We start from the raw sequence: 24,586 nt of genomic DNA, 5'->3' as shown, positions 1-24,586 counted from the left end.
ATATCTAGAAAATGTGCTTGTGTTGCTTCCAAGGAATTGAGTGCTTCTCAGGAGGAGTTTTGCAAGGAGAATCTGCAGTTAACACCTTTGGATTGTGTGGAAGAATAAGAACATATAGGAAGAGGTAAGGACTGCAAAACCCAAGGCTCTAATGTGAATCTTGAGATTGCAAATGATGATAAACGTCATGAATTTGAATGCAATGTAGATGGAAGATATGGGTTTGCTGAGAAAAATGGAGATACTATGTGCATTGAAGATAGCAGAAATGAGAAAATTCAATATGCAGAAGAGGGCATTAATGGGTTTTGGAAATATGAAAACAAAAAATGTGGCGAACAGGGCATGAATGGATTTTGTGGGGACGAGAAACATGAGGGGGTTCATTGTGGTGAAGAGGGTAGAAATGGGTACTGTAGTGAAGGGAAACATGAAGAGACCCAATTTGGTGAAGTGGGTACCGACTGTACTCAGAATTGTCAGAAACATTCTTGCTCAATGCCCCTCCTCGGAAACCCAAATTAGTGGATGATGCCCCTCCTCAGAAACCCAGTTCAACGGATGCTCGATGCCCCTCCTCGGAAACCCAACTCTTTCCCTACTGAAGGAAACATTCTTACTCTCTCTTTTTCGGCAGCGGAAAAAGATTCACACAGTGGATCGAATCTCTTCGGTTGGTTTTCTGAACAGATGTGTGGTTTTTTTCCAAAAGGTATCATTCCAGGTTTTGTCACAAAGATTTCTGCTTTCAGGAGTTCAAATATTTTTCAAATGGTGATTGTATAAAATGTCTGTAGCAGAATCGGCAAATGAACTTCTTTTCATTTAAATTTTTCATTGATCGAAAGAAGAAAACATTATTTGTTTTGTGCCCTAAGTGTGCACTTATGGCACTGAGTTTCAGTACTATGTACTATGGTGGGGGTAACATATACTATGTAATCATGACAGTTTCGTATGCCCACATCATCCTGTTCACAATTTGTAGCTTGCACTTTCGGACATATTGAAACCCCCACCATGTAGCTCACAAAGATTCATGTGTATGATCTGAAAACTGTCAGTTTTGGTAATTGGAATTTCAGGTTAGTTTATTTATTTTAATTTAAAATCTTTTAGTTATTTGTACTCGTCGAGGCTTCTAGCAATTTTGGCTATATTAAATAAGCAGATTGCAATTTTCTTGAGTTTGGATGGCTTTATGTTTTTTTTAACCAAAACAAAAATTGTATTAATAAAAATCTGCGTTGGGAACACAACATATACATATGATGCCAAAGAAATCAAAAGCAAGTCTCCATCTATTTTAGGATTGTTCTTGGGAGTGTGAGATCAAATTTTTTTGTTCATTTCTTCCTATTCTATCTATTATGTCTAACTGTGTAGATTTTGCAAAAAACATAGTATCAAGCAGCATTTCCAGGTCATCTATTAAGCATTTAAGCAAGGAGGATCCTGGTTCTGCCCTATTTTCTCTCTCGGAGGTGAAATTGTTGTGTTGAGGTCCAAAACAAGTTGAGAAAATTGTGGCTGAGTCTTTGCTAGAGGTTAATGCATCCAAATGCCATATAGCTAACCCTGTTTGGATCTTCTCTCTAGTTGTTGACCCAAGCTAATTAACTGATCTTCGTTCCTCTGCATGCTAGACTTCTGATCTACTAACAGCTCCATCACTGTGATCAGGCTTGAGACTATTCGATTATGTCTGATGATGATCTGTAAGGCCTGTTCACAATTTGTAGCTTTCACTTCCGGACATATTGAAACCCCCGCCATGTAGCTCACAAAGATTCATGTGTATGATCTGAAAACTGTCACTTTTGGTAATTGGAATTTCAGGTTAGTTTATTTATTTTAATTTAAAGTCTTTTAGTTATTTGTACTCGTCGAGGCTTCTAGCAATTCTAGCTATATTAAATAAGCAGATTGCAATTTTCTTGAGTTTGGATGGCCTTTTGTATTTTTTTTAACCAAAACAAAAATTGTATTACTAAAAATCTACGCTGGGAACACAACATATACATCTGATGCCAAAGAAATCAAAAGCAAGTCTCCATTTATTTTAAGATTGTTCATGGGAGTGTGAGATCAAAAAAAAAATCATTTCTTCCTATTCCATCTATTATGTCTAACTCTGTAGATTTTGCAAAAAACATAGTATCAAGCAGCATTTCCAGGTCATCTATTAAGCATTTAAGCAAGGAGGATCCTAGTTCTGTTTTCTCTCTCAGAGGTGAAATTGTTGTGTTGAGGTCCGGAACAAGTTGAGCAAATTGTGGTTGAGTCTTTGCTAGAGGTTAATGCATCCAAATTCCATATAGCTAACCCTGTTTGGATCTTCTCTCTAGTTGCTGACCCAAGCTAATTAACTAATCTTTGTTCCTCTGCATGCTAGACTTCTGATCTACTAATAGCTCCATCACTGTGATCAGGCTTGAGAGTATTCGATTATGTCTAATAATGATTTGTAAGGCCTGTTCACAATTTGTAGCTTGCACTTTAGAACATATTGAAACCCTCACCATGTAGCTCACAAAGATTCATGTGTATGATCTGAAAACTGTCAATTTTGGTAATTGGAATTTCAAGTTAGTTTATTTATTTTAATTTAAAATATTTTATTTATTTGTACTTGTCGATACTTCTAGCAATTCTAGCTATATTAAATAATCAGATTGCAATTTTCTTGAGTTTGGATGGCCTTTTGTAGTTTTTTTTAACCAAAACAAAAGTTGTATTTATAAAAATTTGCGCTGAGAACACATCATATACATCTGATGCCAAAGAAATCAAAAGCAAGTCTCCATCTATTTTAGGATTGTTCTTGTGAGTGTGAGATCAATTTTTTTTGTTCATTTCTTCCTATTCTATCTATTATGTCTAACTGTGTATATTTTGCAAAAAACATAGTATCAAGCAGCATTTCCAGGTCATCTATTAAGCATTAACAAAATTTATCATTTACATGTGCTACATTTATTGTTTACTGTCATTCAAAATTTATTGTTTACTTCATTGTTTATTAAAAGATAAATATAAAGATATCTGGGTATGGAAAAAATATGAAAAGACCATGAAAAATAGGAACACCAAATATCCAATGCTGAGAGATGTAACTTTAGCTTGAGACATGTTGGAACCTCTTCTCAATTAAGATGTTTGATGTGATCTGTATGTGGCGTCATCAGTAATTCAGCCACAGCTTTGCATTTCACAGTTTTATAAAATCAACTGACATATTCAATAATATATAACAAAATCCAAAAATATATAAAATCTCGAAATTCAAAATTATATACAAATTTGATAATCTTTTGTTTAACTATAGAGCACCCATCGATCAATAAACCTCAAAGGAGATAATACCTGTAAATAAGTCCAATCTTAGCAGCAATCCTCGTTTATTAACAGATTGTGCATAACACGTTAACATAGTGTATTGTTATAAGTATGTTCGAGTAGGCAGGATGATGCAGCATGAACCTCTTCAATCATCTAGCCAGTCCAAACTAAAATGTTCTTCGACCACATCCACTCTGAGATTAGGCATGGCAGAGGCTTTGATATCCAACCACTGTTGTCCGGTGTGCTCGTCACAGATTACATGTTTTAAAGACCTTAGTTTGGTTAATTCTTTAGGCAGGATCTTCAGACCAGAGCACTCTCTCATGTCCAAAACCTTTAGGTTTGATAGTTGATCAAATTCTAGGGGAAGGTCCTTCAAAGACCTGCACAGTGAAATATCAAGAAATTCTAATTGTTGAATTCTGCAAATGGAAGGAGGAAGCATTGACAAGCTTGGACTTGCAGACAATCTCAGCAACCTAAGTGACCTTAAATTTCCCAAGTCATCCGGTAACTTTTGGATAAGATGGAAATTAGTGATAGACAACCTTTCCAGGGAAATTAAACTGCATATGTTTGCTGGCAATTCCTCCAAATCGCTACAGTTGTTATCACAAAATCTGACCCTGATAGGCTGCTGATCAAGTAGACTCTAAGTAACTCTTTCAAACCAATCTTTTGGTTGAGGCTTAGCCTCCTCAACCTGAGAGGGCTCTCTCAATAGGTTTAAGATTTTTGATTAATGATTAGATGGCTAACTCTAGGAACAAAAATGGACAAATGTATAACTGGTTGATTGGTTGAATCAAAGATTAGCAAACATCTATTGGGCTATGGAGTCAAGATAGTCTTCAACAAAACAACATGATCAGCAAAACATGGAAGTCAAGGCACTTAGAGTTTAGGTTTATAAATAAAACAGTAACACAATGAATCAACACAGTCTACAAGCATGTGAAGGAAGTTAGAGCATTTTCCAATGAATTCTAAGTATCACAAGCTCATACCACTGCAAATAAGTAATTTTAAAAGGCCATAAGAACATCAAACACATAAACTCCTTGTGAATCTTGAGTAGTCAAACTGATCTCTGTATTAAGTTTGAAAAACCATAGTTTCTTACAATAACACAACTTTCTTTTGCTAATGAAATTCCCAACCCTGAGGAATTCGATTCTCATGCTTTATAGAGAGTTTTTACAACTTTGGATACTATCATCCATCTTTAGGGGAATTCGAATTCCTAACATTGACACCTATCTATTCATAAAAAAAACTACTTAATTACAACTTGACAGCTAGCTGTATTTAAGAGTCCTAATACCAATAGGAGTGAATGATCCAGGTGGATGTTGGTGGCCACCCACCTATCCCATTTGGACCCCCACAACTGTCTCTTTCAGCTTTTTCAATTTCCTAAATTGTAGCACAGTTTACTATTTTTAGCAGTTTTTCGGGTCCTGAACTTCCGAAGCCGTTTTGAGGCCCTAAACGACGTTTTTTTGGGAATCTGGGGCAACATGGGTCCATGGACCCATGTTGCCTCCCAAAGTGGTAGTACTCGGATAGATCTTTCTAACGAGCTATCGTACACATCAAATGGAGATCGTATGCCAAAGTTACGACCCCGGGAAATTGATGTACCAATTTACCCAAACGGGGCCCACAATTTGGCGTTTCATCTTCTAGGGTTAGGTTTTGGAATGTGAAGGTTTTCCATTGTTTCTCAACAATAAATAGGCCTTCGAGCCTCATTGTAACACAGTTCGGAACAGTTCAGAGGCATGTAGCCACCACATCTCTTCTCAGAGATAAGCTACCATCGCCCTAGCTAGTTTATTTCCATTTCTGGTTGTAAGCATATTTCAGTATTTTCCATTAATGAAATGAAGTATTATTTCCGTTGCATCTCTATATTTATGGTTATCGCATCTCTGTATTTATGGTTATCTTTGTAATCTATTGCATTCCTGTTTAAATCCGGATCAGTGGTATCAGAGCGGTCTGCTTTTTCTCTGTTTTTCTTTGCATGTCCCCAACGAGGTCAGGATATAAGGAGTTAGGGCTTGAACTGGTCGAACCTTTGCAAGACCAGCCTCGCAAATCCCGACGGCCTCCCATGGCGGATGAGAAGAAAGACGAGGGGGCAGGAGATCCTATCAAAATCTTGCTCGAAGAAGCCCTCGAGTGGCAAAGGAACGCAATGATGGATAGCTTTGCGCAGATCCTTCAGCGGCTACCCAGAGGCGACGCATCGGCTTCCAACAGCGACTTTGGAAATGCCACACCGTTTAAGGTACAAGTTAATTTTGGAATCCCCATCTTCGAGGGTCAGATAGACACAGATGCCGTAGATAAATGGTTAAATCTGCTAGATGGGTATTTTTCTGTTCATGAATTTTCAAATCGGGAAAAGATTGTTTTCACTCTTCTCAAAGCAGCCCCCCACGTCAAGGACTGGTGGGAAACCTACTGCGAGCAGAAGGATGAAAGTACAGGCTCACTATTTTCAGCCGCACCCACTTGGAATGACTTCCAGGATGCCATCAAGGAGCAGTACTACCCTGTCGGAAGCTATGAGGACAAATACATCAAATGGACCACACTGCGGCAGGGACGAGACCAAGATGTGCCGGAGTTCACAAACATTTTTCATACCCTTCGCACACAGTTGGGTATCAAAGATTCTGAGCTGCATCTGGTACTCAAATACCGTGGCTGCCTACACAGATACATCCAGGAAGAGATGGGGTTCTTGAATATCTCCTCACTCGGCACAGCATACTGATACGCTGTCAAAATCGAGCAAAAGTTCAAACAGAAGAAGCAAGACTTTGGATCTACAAATCTGAAGCCCAAAGGACAAAACCAAGGCGAGGTGACCCAAGACAACCCATCGAAGCCGCAAGAAAAGAACAACACCACGAAGCCGAGGAAGAACACAGAAAAGTGGTGTGAGTTCCACAAGAGTCCCACTCATAACACAAGTGAGTGTCGGACCAAGTAGTCACTGGTGGCCGAGTTGAAGGCTTCCGAATCAGATGCATGTTTCGACCCTGAGCCAAAACCCGACAAGGGGAATGGCAAAGGGAAGCAGATCATCGATGCAGATCCCAGCGCCATTGTTGCCACTGCCAAGATCCAGAAGAATGAACCTACAGATCCAGAAGAGGGGGAGCGTCTTTTCCACTCACAGATGTGGGTGAAGGGTTCGCCGCTGCAATTCATTGTCGACAGTGGCAGCCAAAAGAACCTCGTTTCAGCAGAGGTCGTGAAGCGGTTGGGCCTACCGACTACACCACACCCACAGCCGTACAGTATCGGGTGGCTTCATGAAGGACGAGATCTCAAAGTTCGCCAGCAGTGCCGCCTTCCCTACAGCATCAAGCCCTTCACAGACGAGGTATTGTGTGATGTTACACCTCTGGATGTTTGTGATGTACTATTAGGCCAGCCATACTTGTGGAGGCGACATGTTGTGTACGAGTCAAGGCCTCGCACTGTCATTATTTCTTTGGGTGATTCATTATACAGGATACCGGAGGTAGCCCCACCTACCGCCACCTCTTTGATCACTGCTAAGAAAGGCAGCAAGCTCATCTCACAGACAGGAAATTCCTCTGTCTGGCTCACTCCCAAAATAAGGGGAAGATCGTTGCTACATCCATGACCCCTGCAAAGGGTTCCTCCATGCAGCAGCAGCAGCAAAGGGATACGGTCATGACAAAACACAGGAACAACTTCTCCTCACCCACATGGGTACCACACAAGTTTCAGGTGGGCAGCAAAGTCTGGTTGCATCGACAGAAAGAACGCCTTACCAGAACCCATCAGAAGCTCAGACTACTCCGACATGGTCCTTATAACACTACCAAGGCTATGGGGAACAATGCTTTGGAGCACATCATTCCTCCATTCCTTCGCCTGCACCAAATGTTCAATGTGGACCATCGTCGACCATGCTTCCCACCATCACTGGACACATCAGAGATTGCAGGACAAGTTCAGCAGATGGAGGAACTCAACGCAATGGGGACCATTGCTTCCTAAAGGGGAAGGAATGATCCAGGTGGATGTTGGTGGCCACCCACCTATCCCATTTGGACCCCCACAACTGTCTCTTTCAGCTTTTTCAATTTCCTAAATTGTAGCACGGTTTACTATTTTTAGCTGTTTTTCGGGTCTTGAATTTCTGGAGCCGTTTTGAGGCCCTAAACGACGTTTTTTTGGGAATCTGGGGCAACATGGGTCCATGGACCCATGTTGCCTCCCAAATTGGTATTACTCAGATAGATCTTTCTAACGAGCTATCGTACGCGTCAAATGGAGATCGTATGCCAAAGTTACGACCCCGGGAAATTGATGTACCAATTTACCCAAACGGGGCCCACAATTTGGCATTTCATCTTCTAGGGTTAGGTTTTGGAATGTGAAGGGTTTTCCATTGTTTCTCAACAATAAATAGGCCTTCGAGCCTCATTGTAACACAGTTCGGAACAGTTCAGAGGCATGTAGCCACCACATCTCTTCTCAGAGATAAGCTACCATCGCCCTAGCTAGTTTATTTCCATTTCTGGTTGTAAGCATATTTCAGTATTTTCCATTAATGAAATGAAGTATTATTTCCGCTGCATCTCTGTATTTATGGTTATCGCATCTCTGTATTTATGGTTATCTCTGTAATCTATTGCGTTCCTGTTTAAATCCGGATCAGTGAAACTCCTAAAACGTGCTTTTAACAACCTTATCTATGATTTAAATAAATTCTTTAATCAACTGCCAATCCATGTCTTCGAGCTTGATGATGTCTCCAGTATTGTTGCAAACCCTGCTGAGTCATGACCTAACTGTCCTAAAAACAAGGAGACAGAGTTCCTCCTTTTAAGGCCCTTAATCCTTTATGCTTATCTTCGAGCAGTTTCATATGTGGCATGTGTTAGTAATCCATTTAAACTTCATTTTTCCACCTGTGCAAGAAAGGGAATCTCGAATAGATGAAAAAGAGAATGAAACATGACTGTGCTACGAAAATAGCTTGTTTTCGTAGCACAACTTTTATATCACTTATGGAATACTTCTTTGAACCATTCTGCATCACTGCCATTTGAAACTTCATCAATGATCCTCATATGTCTACCAGCAATCATCAAAACTTGGAATTTATCAGACCTTACCTTCGAAATACATCTATAAGGTGCTAAATGGTCACCTTCAGTAGTTTCGTAGCATGCTACGAAACTGCTGTGTATGCTCTTTTTTCAACACAACCTTCAAAAATTTAAAGTTTGAAGATATTTAACATTCTTCAAGGATTGGTGTCAACATCAAAAAGCATAAAAACTTGCCCTTTAAAAGTGATTTTCATCCAAATTTGGTCTTCACCTTAATGAAAGGCTGACCTATAAATTTATCATTTTCTGCACTGTTTTTATCTGAAAAATGGGTGTTGAGACAGAGCTTATATATTTTGATCCCTGATGATTGTTACAAAAATGGAAGAGGTTTTTGTAGATAAGAATGTTTATAGGAAAAACCTCTCTCAGTTTTGAAAACCAGCTTTAGTTTTCCAGAATATGCATTATAAAATCATATATAAAACAGGAAAATTCAGAATTTTGCAAATAGGTCTCAAAGGAAACTTTGAGTCTCCAAATTAGTAGCACCAGGGAGAAATTTGAAAGAGGTTTTTTTTCCTTGTTATGTTTTTAGAAAAAACCTCCTTCAAATTTTTGAAACTCATCTTAATTTTCCTAAAAAGTCCTTTTGAAACCAACAACTCACCACAATCCAAGAAACACACAAATCCCCTTGCAGCTCCTAGTAGAAATACATGTAACTTATCTGGATGAAAGCTTGTGTGAAGCTGAGGTAATCCATGATTAGTTAAATCTATATAGTCTCCTATCCAAACACATAGCCTTCTTTTTATGCTTTCATATTCATGGCAATTTCCCTTTATAACCCAAACTGCCCTCTTAAAAATATGACAGCTGTAAAGAACTTTTTGGACAGCAAGTTGTTTGTCACAAAGTTAACTTTTCAAAGGTGACAGCTCACTCATACATGCAAAGGTTGAAAATTAAATGATAGAGGAGCTTGGGTAACTTGTTTAAGGAATGATATTCGAATGTGGAGAGAAAGGTGACAAAATGAGGGAGTGGAAAACAACAGCCACTTCATCAACCAATAAAAATAGCTATGTTTTTCCTGGAAAAGAAGGTTTCACTCCTGAGCTCCTATCTCTTGATCCCTGACAGCTGTTACAAAAATGGAGGAGGTTTTTGTATATAAGAATGTTTATAAGAAAAACCTCTTTCAGTTTTCAAAAATGAGTTTTCAATTGCTCAAGAACCCCCTTGGAAGTTGACTACTAAAAAACAGAAAAACAGGGTTTTTGCCTCATAGTGCGCTACGAAATTAGATTGTTTTCATAGCGCAAATCACCTTTTTTGAACTAGCTGCGCTACAAAACCGTGGATTCTTGTATGATTGCAAAAATTGAACTCTAAACCTAATGGGAAATGTGACCTATTTTACCATGAAGTGAACCTAAAGGACTTTATTTGGAAATGAAATATGACATTTTAAGACTTCAAACCCTATCACTTACCCTTTTATCAAGACTAAAATGACTTTTAGACATCCTTGAAATCATGACCAAAAACAGAGTTGACACAATAATGTTTTGATAATTTTTGGGTGATAACAACAGTGATCAAAGATAATTTCTACAAACTTAGGAAACTCTAGGACTTGCCCCTTGTCAAATAGAGTCATATTTCCCAAGCCCTCACAAAGGCATACAGAGAATTTTTCCAAGTTCTTCCAGGATCTACAGTACTCGTAAAGAGGAGGTAGTATCAACTTCTCAAGGAATACAGACTTAAGCTAGGTAACTGACGAAAATACTGACAGGCCTTTAAGTACTGCACGCTTTGAATTGTAATTGTACATGATAAGAACCTGAAGTTTTGGCATGGTATGTAAAAATGTTGGAAGACAGTATTGACTTGCATCAAAGAACAAAGCCAGAGCTTTCACCTCAGAAAAATCTATTTGAGACCAACCTTGTTCTTCCATTGAACCTATAGTAATGTCCCAGAAATGTAAAAGTCAGAAAGCTGAGATGCTATGCTGATAAAAATGCTTCCTTATTAAATTTGAAAATTTAGTAAATTGAACAAATAATTATTCAATGCTTATGCAGGGAAAAGAGAATAAGTTTCAGGGATGACCTGTATGAATTGAAACAAATTGAACCTTAGATGTATGCTTTAGTGCCAACCATTTTGTGGGAATAACATCCTCTTTGGCAGGCATGAAAAGCCTCTTATCAATGGCACTATCCCGGCTTGCCAGACGCAAGGCTAAATCATGCATCACATCATGTTGATTAAAGAAAAGCTCACTAGCACAATCAAATGAGATGGCTAGATTCCTGATACATCAAAACTTGTATTAACCAAAGGTAGTGATCTGAAAAAACACCTTTATCTTTACCAGCTAACACATTGATTTATCTTAGATATTGGGTAAAAAAAAAATTTTGCGCGCACTGCTGTTCTGTTCCTCGGAGCCGACTGTAGGTTTGCCGCCGCCAAGCTCTTGGACGCTGCCATGAGCGGTCCCGGGGGTGGGGAGTCCGCTCCCACCCCTCCATTATCCTCTGCAGATGCCTTCAAAAGACTGCTAATGCAGAAAGGTAAGAAGCATCAGCACGTTGAAGTGCTGAAATTCATTAAAAAGCTCGACGAAATACCAGAGATAGCTCTTCCAGAGGAACAATCGATTAAAATCGCTCTTGCGTTGTCTAACAGAGGCCTGGTAGGGCAGTTTATGGGCCGATGGCCATCCACCAAAACCACGGACGATTGGATCCAACGAAACTGGAGACCGCAGCTGGAAAATAATGTGATTTGTTATGCTGTAGGGCGAGGCTATTTCATTTTTGAATTTACCACCAAGGAAGATTGCGACCTGGTTTTCAGAAACGGGCCGTATTTTATGGGAAATCAGGGACTGTATCTCAATAAATGGAGTCCTGACTTTGACCCATCTGTTGATGTCCCCAAGGAGGCGCCGGTCTGGGTTCGTTTACCCAATCTCCCTCTTCACTGTTGGAGCTATCAATCTCTGCAGAAGATTGGTAATGGGCTGGGTCGATTCATTGACAAAGCTGATCACAAAGGCCAATATACATGTGCTAGAATCTGTGTAGAAGTCGACCTGGAAGCCGGGCTACCAGAAGCGATTAAACTCAAAGTTGGAGAATGGAAGCACTACCAGAAGTTGGACTACGAGCAGCTGCCTTTCAAATGTCGAACCTGTCATGAGCATGGACACTTCCAGAGAAACTGCCCAAAAGCCCCAACAGGGAACACAATTGAAGAAGAAGGATGGAAAGAAATCAGAAAGGGAAAGGCTATTCCAAAGCCTCCCAGACAGAAAACCTCCGCCCCATCGGGAAAGCCTCACATCAACCCAAAAGCCGCTGCTGCTTCTAAAGACGGATCTCCTTCTGGAGAAAAGATGGATGATAAGGAGAACCAAGAAGAAACCGGAAATATGGAGAAACAAGGAAAAATAAATGAAGTAGAATCAACAGTTCCATCACCTGAGGAGTGTCAGAGGGGAAATGAAGGCAATGAAGAACACATTAGTCTAGCCTCAGACTCTGAAGGAGATTCAGAAGAGAGAGATTCTAAAACTGACAATTCGTTAGCCACTCCAATCAAGACGACTAGAGGGCGGAAATCCAAGAAGAAACAGAGAGAGGAAGAAACTTACAAAGATGTCCTTCAAGGCTCCCAAAAAACTCTCAAATCAATGATGAATACCAGATCTGGGCGCAAGAGCAACAAGGCTCCAATTGGAGCCTCCTCTCCCCACAAAAGTAAATAATGAAATATGTCTCCTGGAACTGCAGAGGTTTAGGCAGCAGGTCGAAAGAGGAAGCCCTGAAAGATATAGTGAGAATATACTCGCCTGAAATCCTCCTCATCCAGGAGACAAAGCTGGAGGATCTTTCTCTCCTCCATTCTAGTAAAGTTTTTTGGAACAAAGGCCATGGAAGAGCGGTTAGTGCAAGAGGTGCCTCTGGTGGAATAGCCACCTTCTGGAACAGCACCATATATGACTTTATTCAAGAAAAAAGCAGCCCTCACTGGCTCTTCACTCAGCTACTCCACAAGGATTCTGGTCAGCAAGTAAGTATGTTTAACGTTTATGCTCCTGTTTTGCCAAGTGAGAAAAAAATCTGCTGGAATTCGCTTCATTCATTTCTTTTAGAGCAAAACCCCGAGAATATCATAATTGCAGGTGACCTGAATGTCACCCTTGATATTGATGAGAAAAAGGGAGGTTCCATTGTCAGGGATCCTGCCAGAGAATGGGTTGAAGACATAATGCTGGGCTGGGACCTGGAGGATATTAAACCTTCTTCAGGAAAATTCACTTGGTCCAATAAAAGATCAGCCCCCAACCACATTGCTGCCCGGCTGGACAGATTTCTTGTCCACTCTTCTTTCCTAACCTGCGGTCTTATGGCATCCTCTAAAATTCTCCCAAATCTCACCTCTGATCATAAGCCCATTCTTCTCGAGCTTTCCCTAGATTGCAATCTTGGCCCCATCCCTTTTCGGTTCAGCCCTCTGTGGATCCAGCAAGAAGGCTTTCAAGAAGTGGTCTCCGACTCTTGGAATAGGCCCGTCCATGGTTCTCCTTTCTTTGTGTGGGAAGAGAAAATTAGGGTTCTAAAAAGAAATCTTAAAGACTGGGCTAAAAGACTGCAAACCCCCACAGGCAAAAGAAAAGAAAATATAAATAGGCTTCCTGCTCATCAACTAGAAATGGAGCATAATCCTGTTTCTCAAAGTATGCTTCTAAAAGAAGTCGAGCTCCAAAAAGAGGTTCATAGATCTAGCAGGGAGGAGGAAGAATTTTGGAGGCAGAAGTCTAGGATTCTCTGGCTGAAATCCGGCGATAAGAACACCAGCTTTTTTCATAAGCAAGCGGAAGCCCGAAAGAATTTCAAATCAGTCTCAGAGATTCATTACCAAAATACTGTGATTAAGGATTTCGAAGGCATCAAGAGAGCTGCATATTCCTTCTTCCAAGATCTTTATTCGGCTCCTAAAGAACCAACTATTGATCCCCACTCATATCCGATCAATTTAATACCCAAATGTGTCAAGGATTCGGACAACGATATGCTGACAGCTCCGATTTGTATGGAAGAGCTTGAGGAGGTACTGAACAACATGGAGCCTGACAAAGCCCCAGGGCCAGATGGGTTCTCTGTCAGGTTCTTTTTGACTTGCTGGTCAATAATCAAAAAAGATCTACTGAGGATGGTCAGAAAATCCCAAAATTGTGTAAAGATAGGCGGTGGCATCAACTCAGCCTTTCTAGCTCTGATCCCAAAAGAGAAAGGCACCTCTGACTTTAGTAGATTTAGGCCAATATCTTTGTGCAATTCCAGTTATAAGTTGGTCTCCAAAATAATAGCCAACAGGCTGAAAAACATCTTGCCAGACATCATCCCTGAAAATCAAGGCGGATTCATCAAAGGCAGAAAGATTTTGGATAACATTGTGCTGGTCCAAGAAGCAGTCCACTCTAATTGCCAAAGAAAGGAGAAAGGCATGGTGATTAAGCTCGACTTTGCTAACGCATTTGATAGGGTGAGACATGAATTTTTGTTTGCTGTGATGAAGAAGCTAGGCTTCTCAACAAACTTCATCAACTGGGTGAAAGCCTGTATTGCCTCGCCTTGAATTGCGCCTTTGGTTAACGGCCGTTCTACTGATTTCTTCCAAGCTTCTAGGGGCCTGAGACAGGGATGCCCATTGTCTCCGCTCCTATATGCTGTCCAAGCCTCGGTGCTAAGTTTCCAACTAGATCATAACCAGCAAATTCAAACTCTGCCTGGCCTCCGAACTACTCACAAGGTGAAAGACATTAATCATGCCCAATTTGCCGACGACACTCTGCTGCTTGGAGGAGCCAGCTTGATCTCTGCCAGACATTTCAAGAGGGAACTGGACATTTACAGGTTGATCTCGGGCAGCAAAATCAATTATAGAAAATGCTCTATCTATGGCTAGAATTGCTCGACTAAAGATCTGTCTGACATAGCAAGACTTTTAGAAATGGATGGAATCCGAAATTGGGAGTCATTTAAATACCTCGGGATCCCAATCTTCAAATCTAAGCCTAAAGTTGCTCACTGGCTGCCTCTGCTTGATAAAATAAAGAACAGAATCCAAGCCTGGGGTGCCTCATGGCTGAACAATGCAAGGAAAGTCATCCTCATGAAATCGGTCCTAATAAGCATGCCTCTATTCCAAAACTCAATCCTCCTTGCCCCAAAAAACTTTCTTAGTAAGTTAGATAGCCTGTTGAGAAGATTTCTGTGGGAAGGTGGGAATAACAATGATAGAAGAATCCATTTAGTGAGCTGGGAAATCCTCAAGAGACCTTTTCAGGAAGGAGGCCTCCAGCTGCGCAATTTGGCTGCCCAAAATCTTGCTTTGGGATCCAAGATTCTATGGAATTTAGTCTCTGGAAATACTAGCTGGAGTAAAAGAGTCATTTGGAAGAAATACTTCCAAGGGCAGCGGTTGAGATGCCTGGATAAGCCTCCAAGAACTCTAAAAGGTTCACCAATATTCAATCTTTGCAATGCTGCTAGGGAGCAATTCAGCCATCACCTATATTGGATTCCTGGAAATGGAAGGAAAATCAAAATCTGGGATGATTCGATCTTGGGTGACCAGCCAATGAAGCATGTGAATGGTTTTGCAAACATCAAAGATTGGCTTCAGTCTTGCAATCTGCACACATTGTGGGACATTTCGATCTGGAAAGAAGCTCCTGATAGAACCTGGGATGGGTGGAATCTGGGGGAGATCCCCATAATGCTGCAGGGGGAAGCGTCTTTACTTTTAGATATGCTCCAAGGTAAATCTCCTTCAAAGGCCACTACTAAAGACAAAAGAGGCTGGGGGTTCATCTCTGGCCATTATACTATTTCTGAAGGTTATAAAAGAATTATGGTTGTTCCTTATGCTCCTCCAAACCCGGCCCAATGGAAATTTATATGGGATTTTCCAACTCTCCCAAAAATAGACTTCTTCTGTTGGACCGTGGCACACCAAAGCATCCTCACCAGAGATAACTTGAGAAGAAGAGGGATGGAAGGACCTTCCAGATGTCCTCTCTGTAGGTCTGATGAAGAAACTACCAATCACCTGTTGCTGCTTTGCCCCTTTGCTCAAGAAGTCTGGAGGGGAGTGCTGCTGTTAGAGCCCTCTATCCTTGCTCTTCCAGACAACATTCCTGCCCTGTTCAGAACTTGGGCCAACTTATCTCCCTTCTGCCTTAAAAATAAAAGTCTTCTTAAAACCAGCTGGATGTGGATCCCTAAATTTATTTGTTGGAAACTATGGTTGGAAAGGAACAACAGAATTTTTCGAGAAGAAAGTTGCACTACAATAAGAGTTATCTCTAAAATAAAAGCATTGTTGGGCGAGGCACTAGAAGCCAATACTTCATCAAGGAACGAAACGAGACTGTTCATAGAAGAGGAGAATTGGTTCAAAGAATTGGTTCCAAATCTGAAGGAAAGGCCCCCTCATCCTGTTCCCGTTCATTCCAGTTGGGAGATTAGGCTGGAAGAACAAGAGTTCATCAAGTGGAGATCGGCCTTGGAAGATCACTGTTTATTCTTTGATGGGGCCTCTAAAGGAAACCCTGGGGTTGCTGGCAGTGGGGGAGTTCTATTGAGCCCTGGAGGTTTTCCGGAACTGAGATTTCATTGGGGTCTGGGAACTGAAACAAACAACAGAGCGGAGGCTCTGGCATTGTGGCAAGGGCTGACACAGGCGATTAAAAGAAATATCCTTTCTCTCTCAGTCTTTGGAGACTCAAGACTCATCATCCAGGCCATGCTTCGTCCTAAGAACTCTCACCAGGTTCAGTTAGCCACCATCATCAGGAAAATCAGACTATTGCTGCCCAAATTCAATAAAATATCCTTCTTTCATATCTTAAGGAACCTCAACTCCCTAGCTGATACTGAGGCCAACCTTGGTGTCCTCTGTTCTCGGAGATCCCTGGTAATTAACTCAACAGAATCTTCTTGTTCCATTCCCTAAATCTCCAGCTCGATCCTCCTTTCCTCCCTGAAATAAGGGCTCCCTATTCCCTTCTCTCCCCTGCTCCTCGGGACCTCTGTTCAATCAATTTTTGTAATCCGACAATTCAAGACTGATTTCAGACTCCGAGTTTGATCTCTGTTTTTTGATTTGTTCCTGTTTCCCAAGCGACTTTAAAGGATCCTCAAGGGTGCATCCCAGTTCAGTTTCGCTTTTCTCCAATCTCTCTTTTCTGAAGGTTTGGTTCAGAAAACTCAGAGCCGATCTTCTCCGGGAAGCAGCATTTGCGGCTACTCCCAAATCTTGCGATGATGCTTCTAGTTGATGAAGACTCCTCCTCATTCGGTGGTCATTCAGTTTCCTATGCCAATGATGTCTTTTGGAACAACACTTCAAAGATCCGCAGGCAGTCCATTTGAAGCGAAGTTCTGAGGCACAGTAAGCTCAAGCTCCGCTTGAGGCCCTTTGCATTGTGCGTCGTTGCATCTACAACCATCAATATGCCGAAGTAGTTTATTTCTCTATTTCAGAACATCGACTTGATCAGCATTTCTCTCGGATTGGATCAGCAATCCTATGCATTCCCCTGTTCTCTGTTATGGATTCTTCAGAAATGTAAAAGCATGCGGTAGTTGGTTTACCGCCCTTTTTAATCTAACCGTTATTGTCCAAAAAAAAAAAAAACATTGATTTATCTTACCTTCTTGATTTCTAATTTTTTTTTTCCTCTACTTTTTTGCAAAGTTGGTGCTCATCAAAGACTTTGATGGACAGCACCGCTTAAAATTAAGTTGAGATACAAATATGAAGAATGAAAAGAACAAAACAATCAACAAATTTATTGAAGGCAACAAATCTAAGAAAGTTCCTCACCTTGAATCGCTTGTGAGATTTAGGAGATTTCGACTTGCAAGTTCTAACAAGACCACAAAAGCATCTTTCCAATCCATTCCACAGACATATACCCAAATATCCAACAATGAATCTACACAGATCTTTCTACCCTTAGGAAATGCCCCCAAGTCCAAAAAGCACTCGTTTGTTTCATCGTCAAGGACATCAAAAATGGTGATTATATAAAGCAGATGGAGATATATCTAGAAAATGTGCTTGTGTTGCTTCGGCATTTTAGTAGATATTTTCTTTTTGGTATGTTTCAGTAAATTTTTATAATCTTCTTATTATAAATGGAAGAAATTTTTATTATAAATGGAAGAATTTCTCATGGGATGGTAGATATTTTCTTTTAGGTACGTTTCAGTAAATTTTTATAATCTTCTTATTATAAATGGAAGAATTTCTCATGGGAGTATTTGGGTTTATGGTTTAGACAATATAAAATATAAAAATGATTGATTTAGAACCAAAGCCAAAGCAATTTAAAAAAATATAAATCTAAGAATAATATCATGTCTACTTGAACATCATTCCACTATAAGGGAAGGTAAAAGCATGACCAGAACCCCACTTATATGAATATGAATAGGAACCATGTAGAAGCATCAACATTAGTTCACCAAATGGAATCCAAGTAAAACTTGTTGCCATTTGATCTTCCAAAATGTGAAGATAGTTTTGTTGGTTGGAACAATGCTACAAGTTATAATAACAGAGAATTTTATGAGATTTATATGCAATATTAATTCAATAATTAAAAATAAAAAATATAGTCTTAGGCACCCTAAATCAACTTCAGTTTATACAGCTTTAGAATTTCATTTCTGCTACATCTGATTTGCCCATCCCATGTCACAATTGTTCTTCAATTTATGCCTTGCGGCGTTTCCTCTGCAACATCTGGTGCAAATGCTAGTTTAAATATAGCTAATTGGAGTATGAGCTGTTGACAAAGTGTGAGATGATCAATTAAAGTCTTCATACAAAAATAGAAATGAAAGTGAAAATGTTGAGCTAAAATGTTGCTTTTTGATGAGCAGCCTACCTCATTGGTTGTAATGAAACCTTATAACTTTATTTTTTTGGCAGTGTTTGGTTCAAACTGATATGGAGAAACTTGGTTTCAACTCAATGAAATGTCAATTCCAAGAAAGTTGTTTTGCACAACCAATTGTCTCCTACAAAGTTCATGGAAGTCATTTTGCACAATCAATTGTCTCCTACAAAGTTCATGGGAATTGAACATGATTTATATGGAGTTGAATGAAATTGTGTTTGTGACAATAAAGACATGGGAATATGAAACAAAACTTTTATTGTTATCACCCAAATGGCTTCTATTTCTTTTGCAGAGCAAAATTGGGTTGAGATGATCTATAATTTGTGATTTAATATTAAATAAATTTTTAAATTAAATTGTAAAGACATGTTAATTAATATTTATAAATAATTCGTAATAACAATTGTTTTACTATTAATTTAACAAATAAATTCTAAGTGGCATAGTTATATAAATTAAATCATTAGTAACTATAGGTGGATATCAAAACACATAGTTTCTAATCAAAATAATTAGTTCCCAAAATTGAGTCGAAATGATCTATAATTTGTGATTTAGTATTAGATTAAATTTTAAATTAAATTGTAAAGACATGTTAATTAATATTTATAAATAATTCGTAGTAACAATTGTTTTACCATTAATTTAACAAATAAATTATAACTACCATAGTTATATAAATTAAATCATTAGTAACTATAGATGGATAATTAAATCATTAGTAACTATAGATGGATATCAAAACACTTAGTTTTTAATCAAAATACTTAGTTCCTAAAAAATTTCGTATAGTGAAAATTAAAAAATTAAAATTAAAATTAAAATAAATAAAATATATCATTAACCCTTTTCAATTTTTTTCTAAATATTATAGGTTTGTCTATGATTTGTGATTTAGTACTAAATTGATTGAATTTGACAATCACTTTGAATAAAACTAGGAATAAAGTTGCAATAGATTAAACCGCTTTAACAAAATTCACACATTAACATTTTACATGGTAACTCAAACCAATCATCTAACTTTGATTCAAGGAAACAAGATAAAACAACTTTAACAAACCAATTGAAACAAATGAGAAATTGAAGACTAACCTCCCAATAAATGTTGAACAATCTCCAGCTACTTGAAACATAATATGGAACTTCAAAGTGGGATATCCTGGGAGTTTAAATCCTTTGACCTGCAAGAACAATAGACATTAATCACAAACACACGAAAGGAATTAAATATATATACATATATATAATTCAAGAAGATTAATTTCTTGAATTCTTGAATTCAATTTCTTGTTATAAGATCAATTTCTTGAATTTTTTACATACTTGGAGGCAAAAATTATAAAAATTGTGCTTAAATAAACAAATTCAACAAAGTTAGGAAAAAAATTCTCATGAAATAAAAGTTTTAATAAAATTAGGAAAGAAACGCTCACAATATTCTAAAAACTAATTACTAATTATCATAACAGTTATTAATTATAAACGCTATGTGTAAACTAAAAAAAAAAAAAAATTATCATAATAGTTATTAATTATAAACGCTATGTGTAAACCAAAAAAAAAAATATGATTGCGTAAACGAGGAAAAAAAAAGACAAAAAGACAACAACAAAAAATATAAGTCAAATTAAAAAGTAAGAAAACTAAAAAGAAATTATTGGGAAAATATTTTTTTATTTTTTTTTCTCTTAAAAATTTGTCATCTTAAAAAAAACCAACAAAAAAAATATAAGTCAAATTAAAAGATATATATATATATATATATATATATATATATTCTTTCAAATTTGTCATTGTAAATTGAAAATACAGAGAAAAAACTATAATTCATAAAAATGGAAATAATAAAAAACCGAAAAAAAATAAAATCAAAAAGTGAAATAGAAAGGAAATAAAGCTATGACCTTAACTAATCACTTTACAAATAAATAAATTTAAATAATAATAATAAATAACAAAAATTGAATTCCCAATATTAAACTATGGATAAATAGCATAATTTTTTTGTCAAAAACAAACTAATAGAGAGTAAAAAAATCAAAAATAATTGAAAGTGAAATTTTTTTTTTTATATAAAAATATTAGGTAGAATGTGAAACGATGGTAAATAGTGACACATGACATCGTACTGTGATGTTAAACTTTTGCATGGATGTGAAACATAAGTTTGGGGCTATGTGACATGTGGTATTGCATATCATAAAAAATTATAGTGCGAGAAACAAAGAGGCATGCCGATATAGATAGCATGACAAATATTTTTATCATGTGACATTTTGCATTTAATAATAATAAAAATATTATGGTGATGAAGTTTGGAAAGACATGATATAGTGTTTGAGTAGTATTGAAAGCCCAAAAACATTATAATACTACCAAGAAAAGAGTTTAAGTTGAGTGATGATCCTACCAAATATGGCATGGCATTATACAGATGCCACGTAGTTAATGTTAAGGTGTTTATTGTTGATGGGTAAAAGAGAGAAAGTTTTAGTGTAAACGTTAGAGGGGCATAAAGTTTTGCTAGAATATCAAAATTGAGCATGAGTGTAGTTGTTGGAAAGTTTTTGATGAACATAATGCTATCATAAAGTTGGTAATATATTTAGAAGCGTTTTTTCTAAGGGAAAATTTAAAATAGCTCACTTACTTAATAACACTTTGAGGTTCCCTGGATGCGGGTGCTTAGACAGATTACAGTGAGGATGGGACAGAGGTGGTGCCAGGCGGCTCATCACATGCACACGCGGCACAGCACCACCAACAGGCAATTTAATGAAGGGTATTGGAAAACGGTTAACACAGAGCTCATTTGTTCGAAGTACATCGGCTCTGTAATACCACCCCTGTCCTGCTCCATGGACCATGTGCGCGCACGCGCTGGCTCGCTCCACACCCTGGCAACATTCACTGCAGCATTCAATTGGGATGATTCTCGAGACATGCAGGAGATCAAGGTTTTAAAGTTCAATTGCGAACTGGCGGGGGTGCAATTCCTGGTGGTTCAGTCGCAGAACGCTCCAAAAAAGTGTTGGAACTCTGAATTTGACAAAGGCTATGAGAGTCTCATCCTCCAGAAGGATAATGGTAGCTTAAGTATACGGGAAACGCTGTCTCCAAGCTCAAAAAGCTCGACAGGGCAGCCTCCGCCCTCATTCTGGTTGATTTCTCGGGCACCAAGCCTGCGAATTGCTGGGGACCAGTTTTCAGATAGCTTAGTTCTGGTGGTCACGCGCACGGCAAACTCAAACTGCATCGCCTCTCCGCCTCGCTCACTCACCACTATTTTGGACAACACGATGCCTCGGCGACGCCATCGTATGAGGTCCCGTCAGGGACAGCACAGGAGGGTGCCTTCCAGCCCATCCTCGGAGTCGACCTCCCCCTCTAGCGACTTTTCTGTTGGGCATTACCCAAGCACGTGAAGCGGAAGAGGGCGTCCCACTTATGGCTCGGCGATCTTTACATTCTGCAGCAGGCTTAATCGACCCAGGATTACGGCACATATATCAGTGTTTTTTCAGGAAGAAGCCCAAGAGGGAGAACCAAGTGCTCCTCAGGAAGGCGCGGTACCTGTTTCTGCTCGGGCAGCGAATATCCAGTTGGAGATTGGCAGAGAGACTCTACAAACTCCTGAGGCCCCTGAGGCTACGGCAAGCAACGTTCAGAACACAGACATGGCAATGTATGACCCTGGACCATCCAACACTGCAGCAGCTCTTGAAGGAAACATTTATGATACAGGTTGGTGCCAGATTACTAAAGAATCCCCTGATGTTTAGCTTGTTTTTTCATGTTATGACAGTTCGACAGGCGGCCCATACTATTGGGCATGGTTTTGTTCAGATGGAGAAGAGCAGTTCAGCTCTTTTTGTTTTTTTTGTAATCCCAGAAAAAGGTGCAAGACTGAGCTCCCTGTGCTAGAGCAGTCTCATTCCATGTATATCTTGACACCTATGCCTCTATGCAGGGCAATGATTCAGACTGCGGTCGTGATGTAATTTTATCTCCTTTGTTAATAGATTAATCATACTTAGAAAAAAAAAATAACACTTTGAGGTTAGATGGATTATAGAAGAAAAAATAATGAACTCTAAGATCATGTTTGTTGTGTTGAGGTGTATTTTACATCTCAGTATAAGGGAAATGTGTAATTCCTTTCATGCTCAAAGAATATGTATAATTCTTATACTTTTTTAAAATGTTTATTGTAAAGCTTAAATAAAATATTTGAATATCTATGTTAATTAAAAAAAAATGAAAAAATTGTATTAACCACCAACCTAGATTCACTTTAACTCTAGATCTACCAAGTGCCAAAAGGGATCAAATCTATTTTCACTCTAAAAGATCTTTGCATCTCAAGAGATTTGATCCCTCTAAACACTTGGTAGATCTGAAATTAAGATGGATCTAGGTTGGTTTAATTTCCCCTTTTAAATAGGCAATATTCCACATGAATACCATGATTCAATACCATGAGTTCTCATAAACCTAGAGCTCAAAAACCACCAATAACTTGATTGAATCATGTTCACCTTAACTAACCAACAAAAAATAATAATAATAATTATCTCGGATGAGGGTGTTTGATTGCAGTTGTCATAAGGACATTTATTGCTCTCGAGACATCTTCAAGGCCTACACATTGATAATTCACCTATGTCGGTATCTACGCCAATTACCCAGATCGTTAGCATCTAATTCCCTCCTATTCTGCTTTCCCCCACATCTTCCAGCTCTCATGGTGGCAACGCCTCCCCTTCCACCTCGTCTACTTCTCTCTCCCCCCTTCCCGAATGGAAGAAGCTATGCAATATGGCCAATCAAGAAGGGACATTCTCACTCCACCAATTCAGCAGCATCATGGTCATGCTCCGGCTCATCAAGTTACAAGCATTGGTTACACATGTCTCATTATCGAGGAGCCTCAAGAGGATGTTACAACACAAGGCCAAACCAACAAGGCTTCAGTCGACACAGTGGCTCACAAAAGTAAGCCATATGTCTAACCTATCCTTTCAATAAGCTCCAAAGCACAGGATTCATGCAACACATCCCAGAGATTTTTGTTTTGACTTACAGTTTCACTAGTCAACGACTCTGGCTCAATCCAAGTCTGTCTTCCTGGGACTTGTAATGTTTGTAAATCAGTCTTTTTCGACACATAAGTTTGTAACTTAGTCTCATTAGACTCATGCTACAGCCTAGGGCCTCCTGGTTCTCTTATGCTTGGTAACAAGACCCATATGGGCACTCACTTTGTGTAAAAAAAAATTATTTTTGCTAATATAAAGATTCAGACTTGCTTTATATATATCTATATATATATATATATATATATATATAATAACAATAACAACAACGAAGAAATTTTATTTTTATTTTTTAGTTTGAAGTTATTTTTATTTTAACGAGGGGTTATTTTATTTTTATTTTATTTTGAATGAGTCAAAATGTTTACAGAACATTACCTTACAACATTTCTACTATACTATGTTGTGGAGCACCTGTCAGCACAATAATCAAATAGTTTAATGTAAACTAAAAAAAAAATTAAAAGATGTATAATTCATATACTTTTAAAAATGTTGAGTGTAGAACTTAAATAAACTATTTGAATATCCATGTTAGCTAATTCATTTATATATATATATATATATATATCTATATATGTGTGTGTGTGTGTGTGTGTGTGTGTGTGTGTGTGTGTGTGTGTGTGTGTGTGTGTGTGTGTGTGTGTGTGTGTGTGTGTGTGTGTGTGTGTGTGTGTGTGTGTGTGTGTGTGTGTGTGTGTGTATGTATACCTTTCCTGGAAGACAGACAAATCCATGAAGCCATTGGATCCACCCAGGAAGAAATCCATTCCATCTGGACAAAGAAACTAAAATGCATTCTCCTCAAGATCGACCTCTCAAAGGCTTTTGATCGTGTAAGCTGACTCTTTATCAAAATGATCCTCATCCATCTGGGTTTTCCCCTCCACTTCATCAATTGGATTATGGCTTGCATCACATCCCCTACTTTTAGCATCCTTATCAATGGCGCTGCTTCCCACTTCTTCCACTCCGAAAGAGGTCTTCGCCAGGGCTGCCCTCTATCACCCCTACTTTTCCTTCTGGTG

The 24,586-nt window shown here is 38.7% G+C and overlaps 1 protein-coding gene across 1 annotated transcript; it reads right to left on the bottom strand.

The window, feature by feature from the left end:
* Positions 1-10,059: 10,059 nt before the first annotated feature.
* On the bottom strand, positions 10,060-17,550 carry LOC149232944 (putative disease resistance protein At5g47280). The gene is made up of 3 exons (XM_089376611.1): positions 17,376-17,550; positions 10,581-10,783; positions 10,060-10,430 (listed from the first exon to the last, which is right to left on the bottom strand). Exons 1-3 carry the CDS (start codon positions 17,450-17,452, stop codon positions 10,234-10,236), a joined length of 477 nt encoding a protein of 158 aa, XP_089232737.1. The 5' UTR covers positions 17,453-17,550; the 3' UTR covers positions 10,060-10,233.
* Between the last annotated feature and the right edge of the window lie 7,036 nt (positions 17,551-24,586).

The sequence above is a fragment of the Pinus tabuliformis genome, chromosome J (assembly GCF_031772625.1).
Source record: "Pinus tabuliformis cultivar Carrire ecotype Pingquan chromosome J, CPIR1, whole genome shotgun sequence".
NCBI classification, from domain to species: Eukaryota; Viridiplantae; Streptophyta; class Pinopsida; order Pinales; family Pinaceae; genus Pinus; species Pinus tabuliformis.
This window is presented reverse-complemented; position numbering and strand designations above follow the sequence as displayed.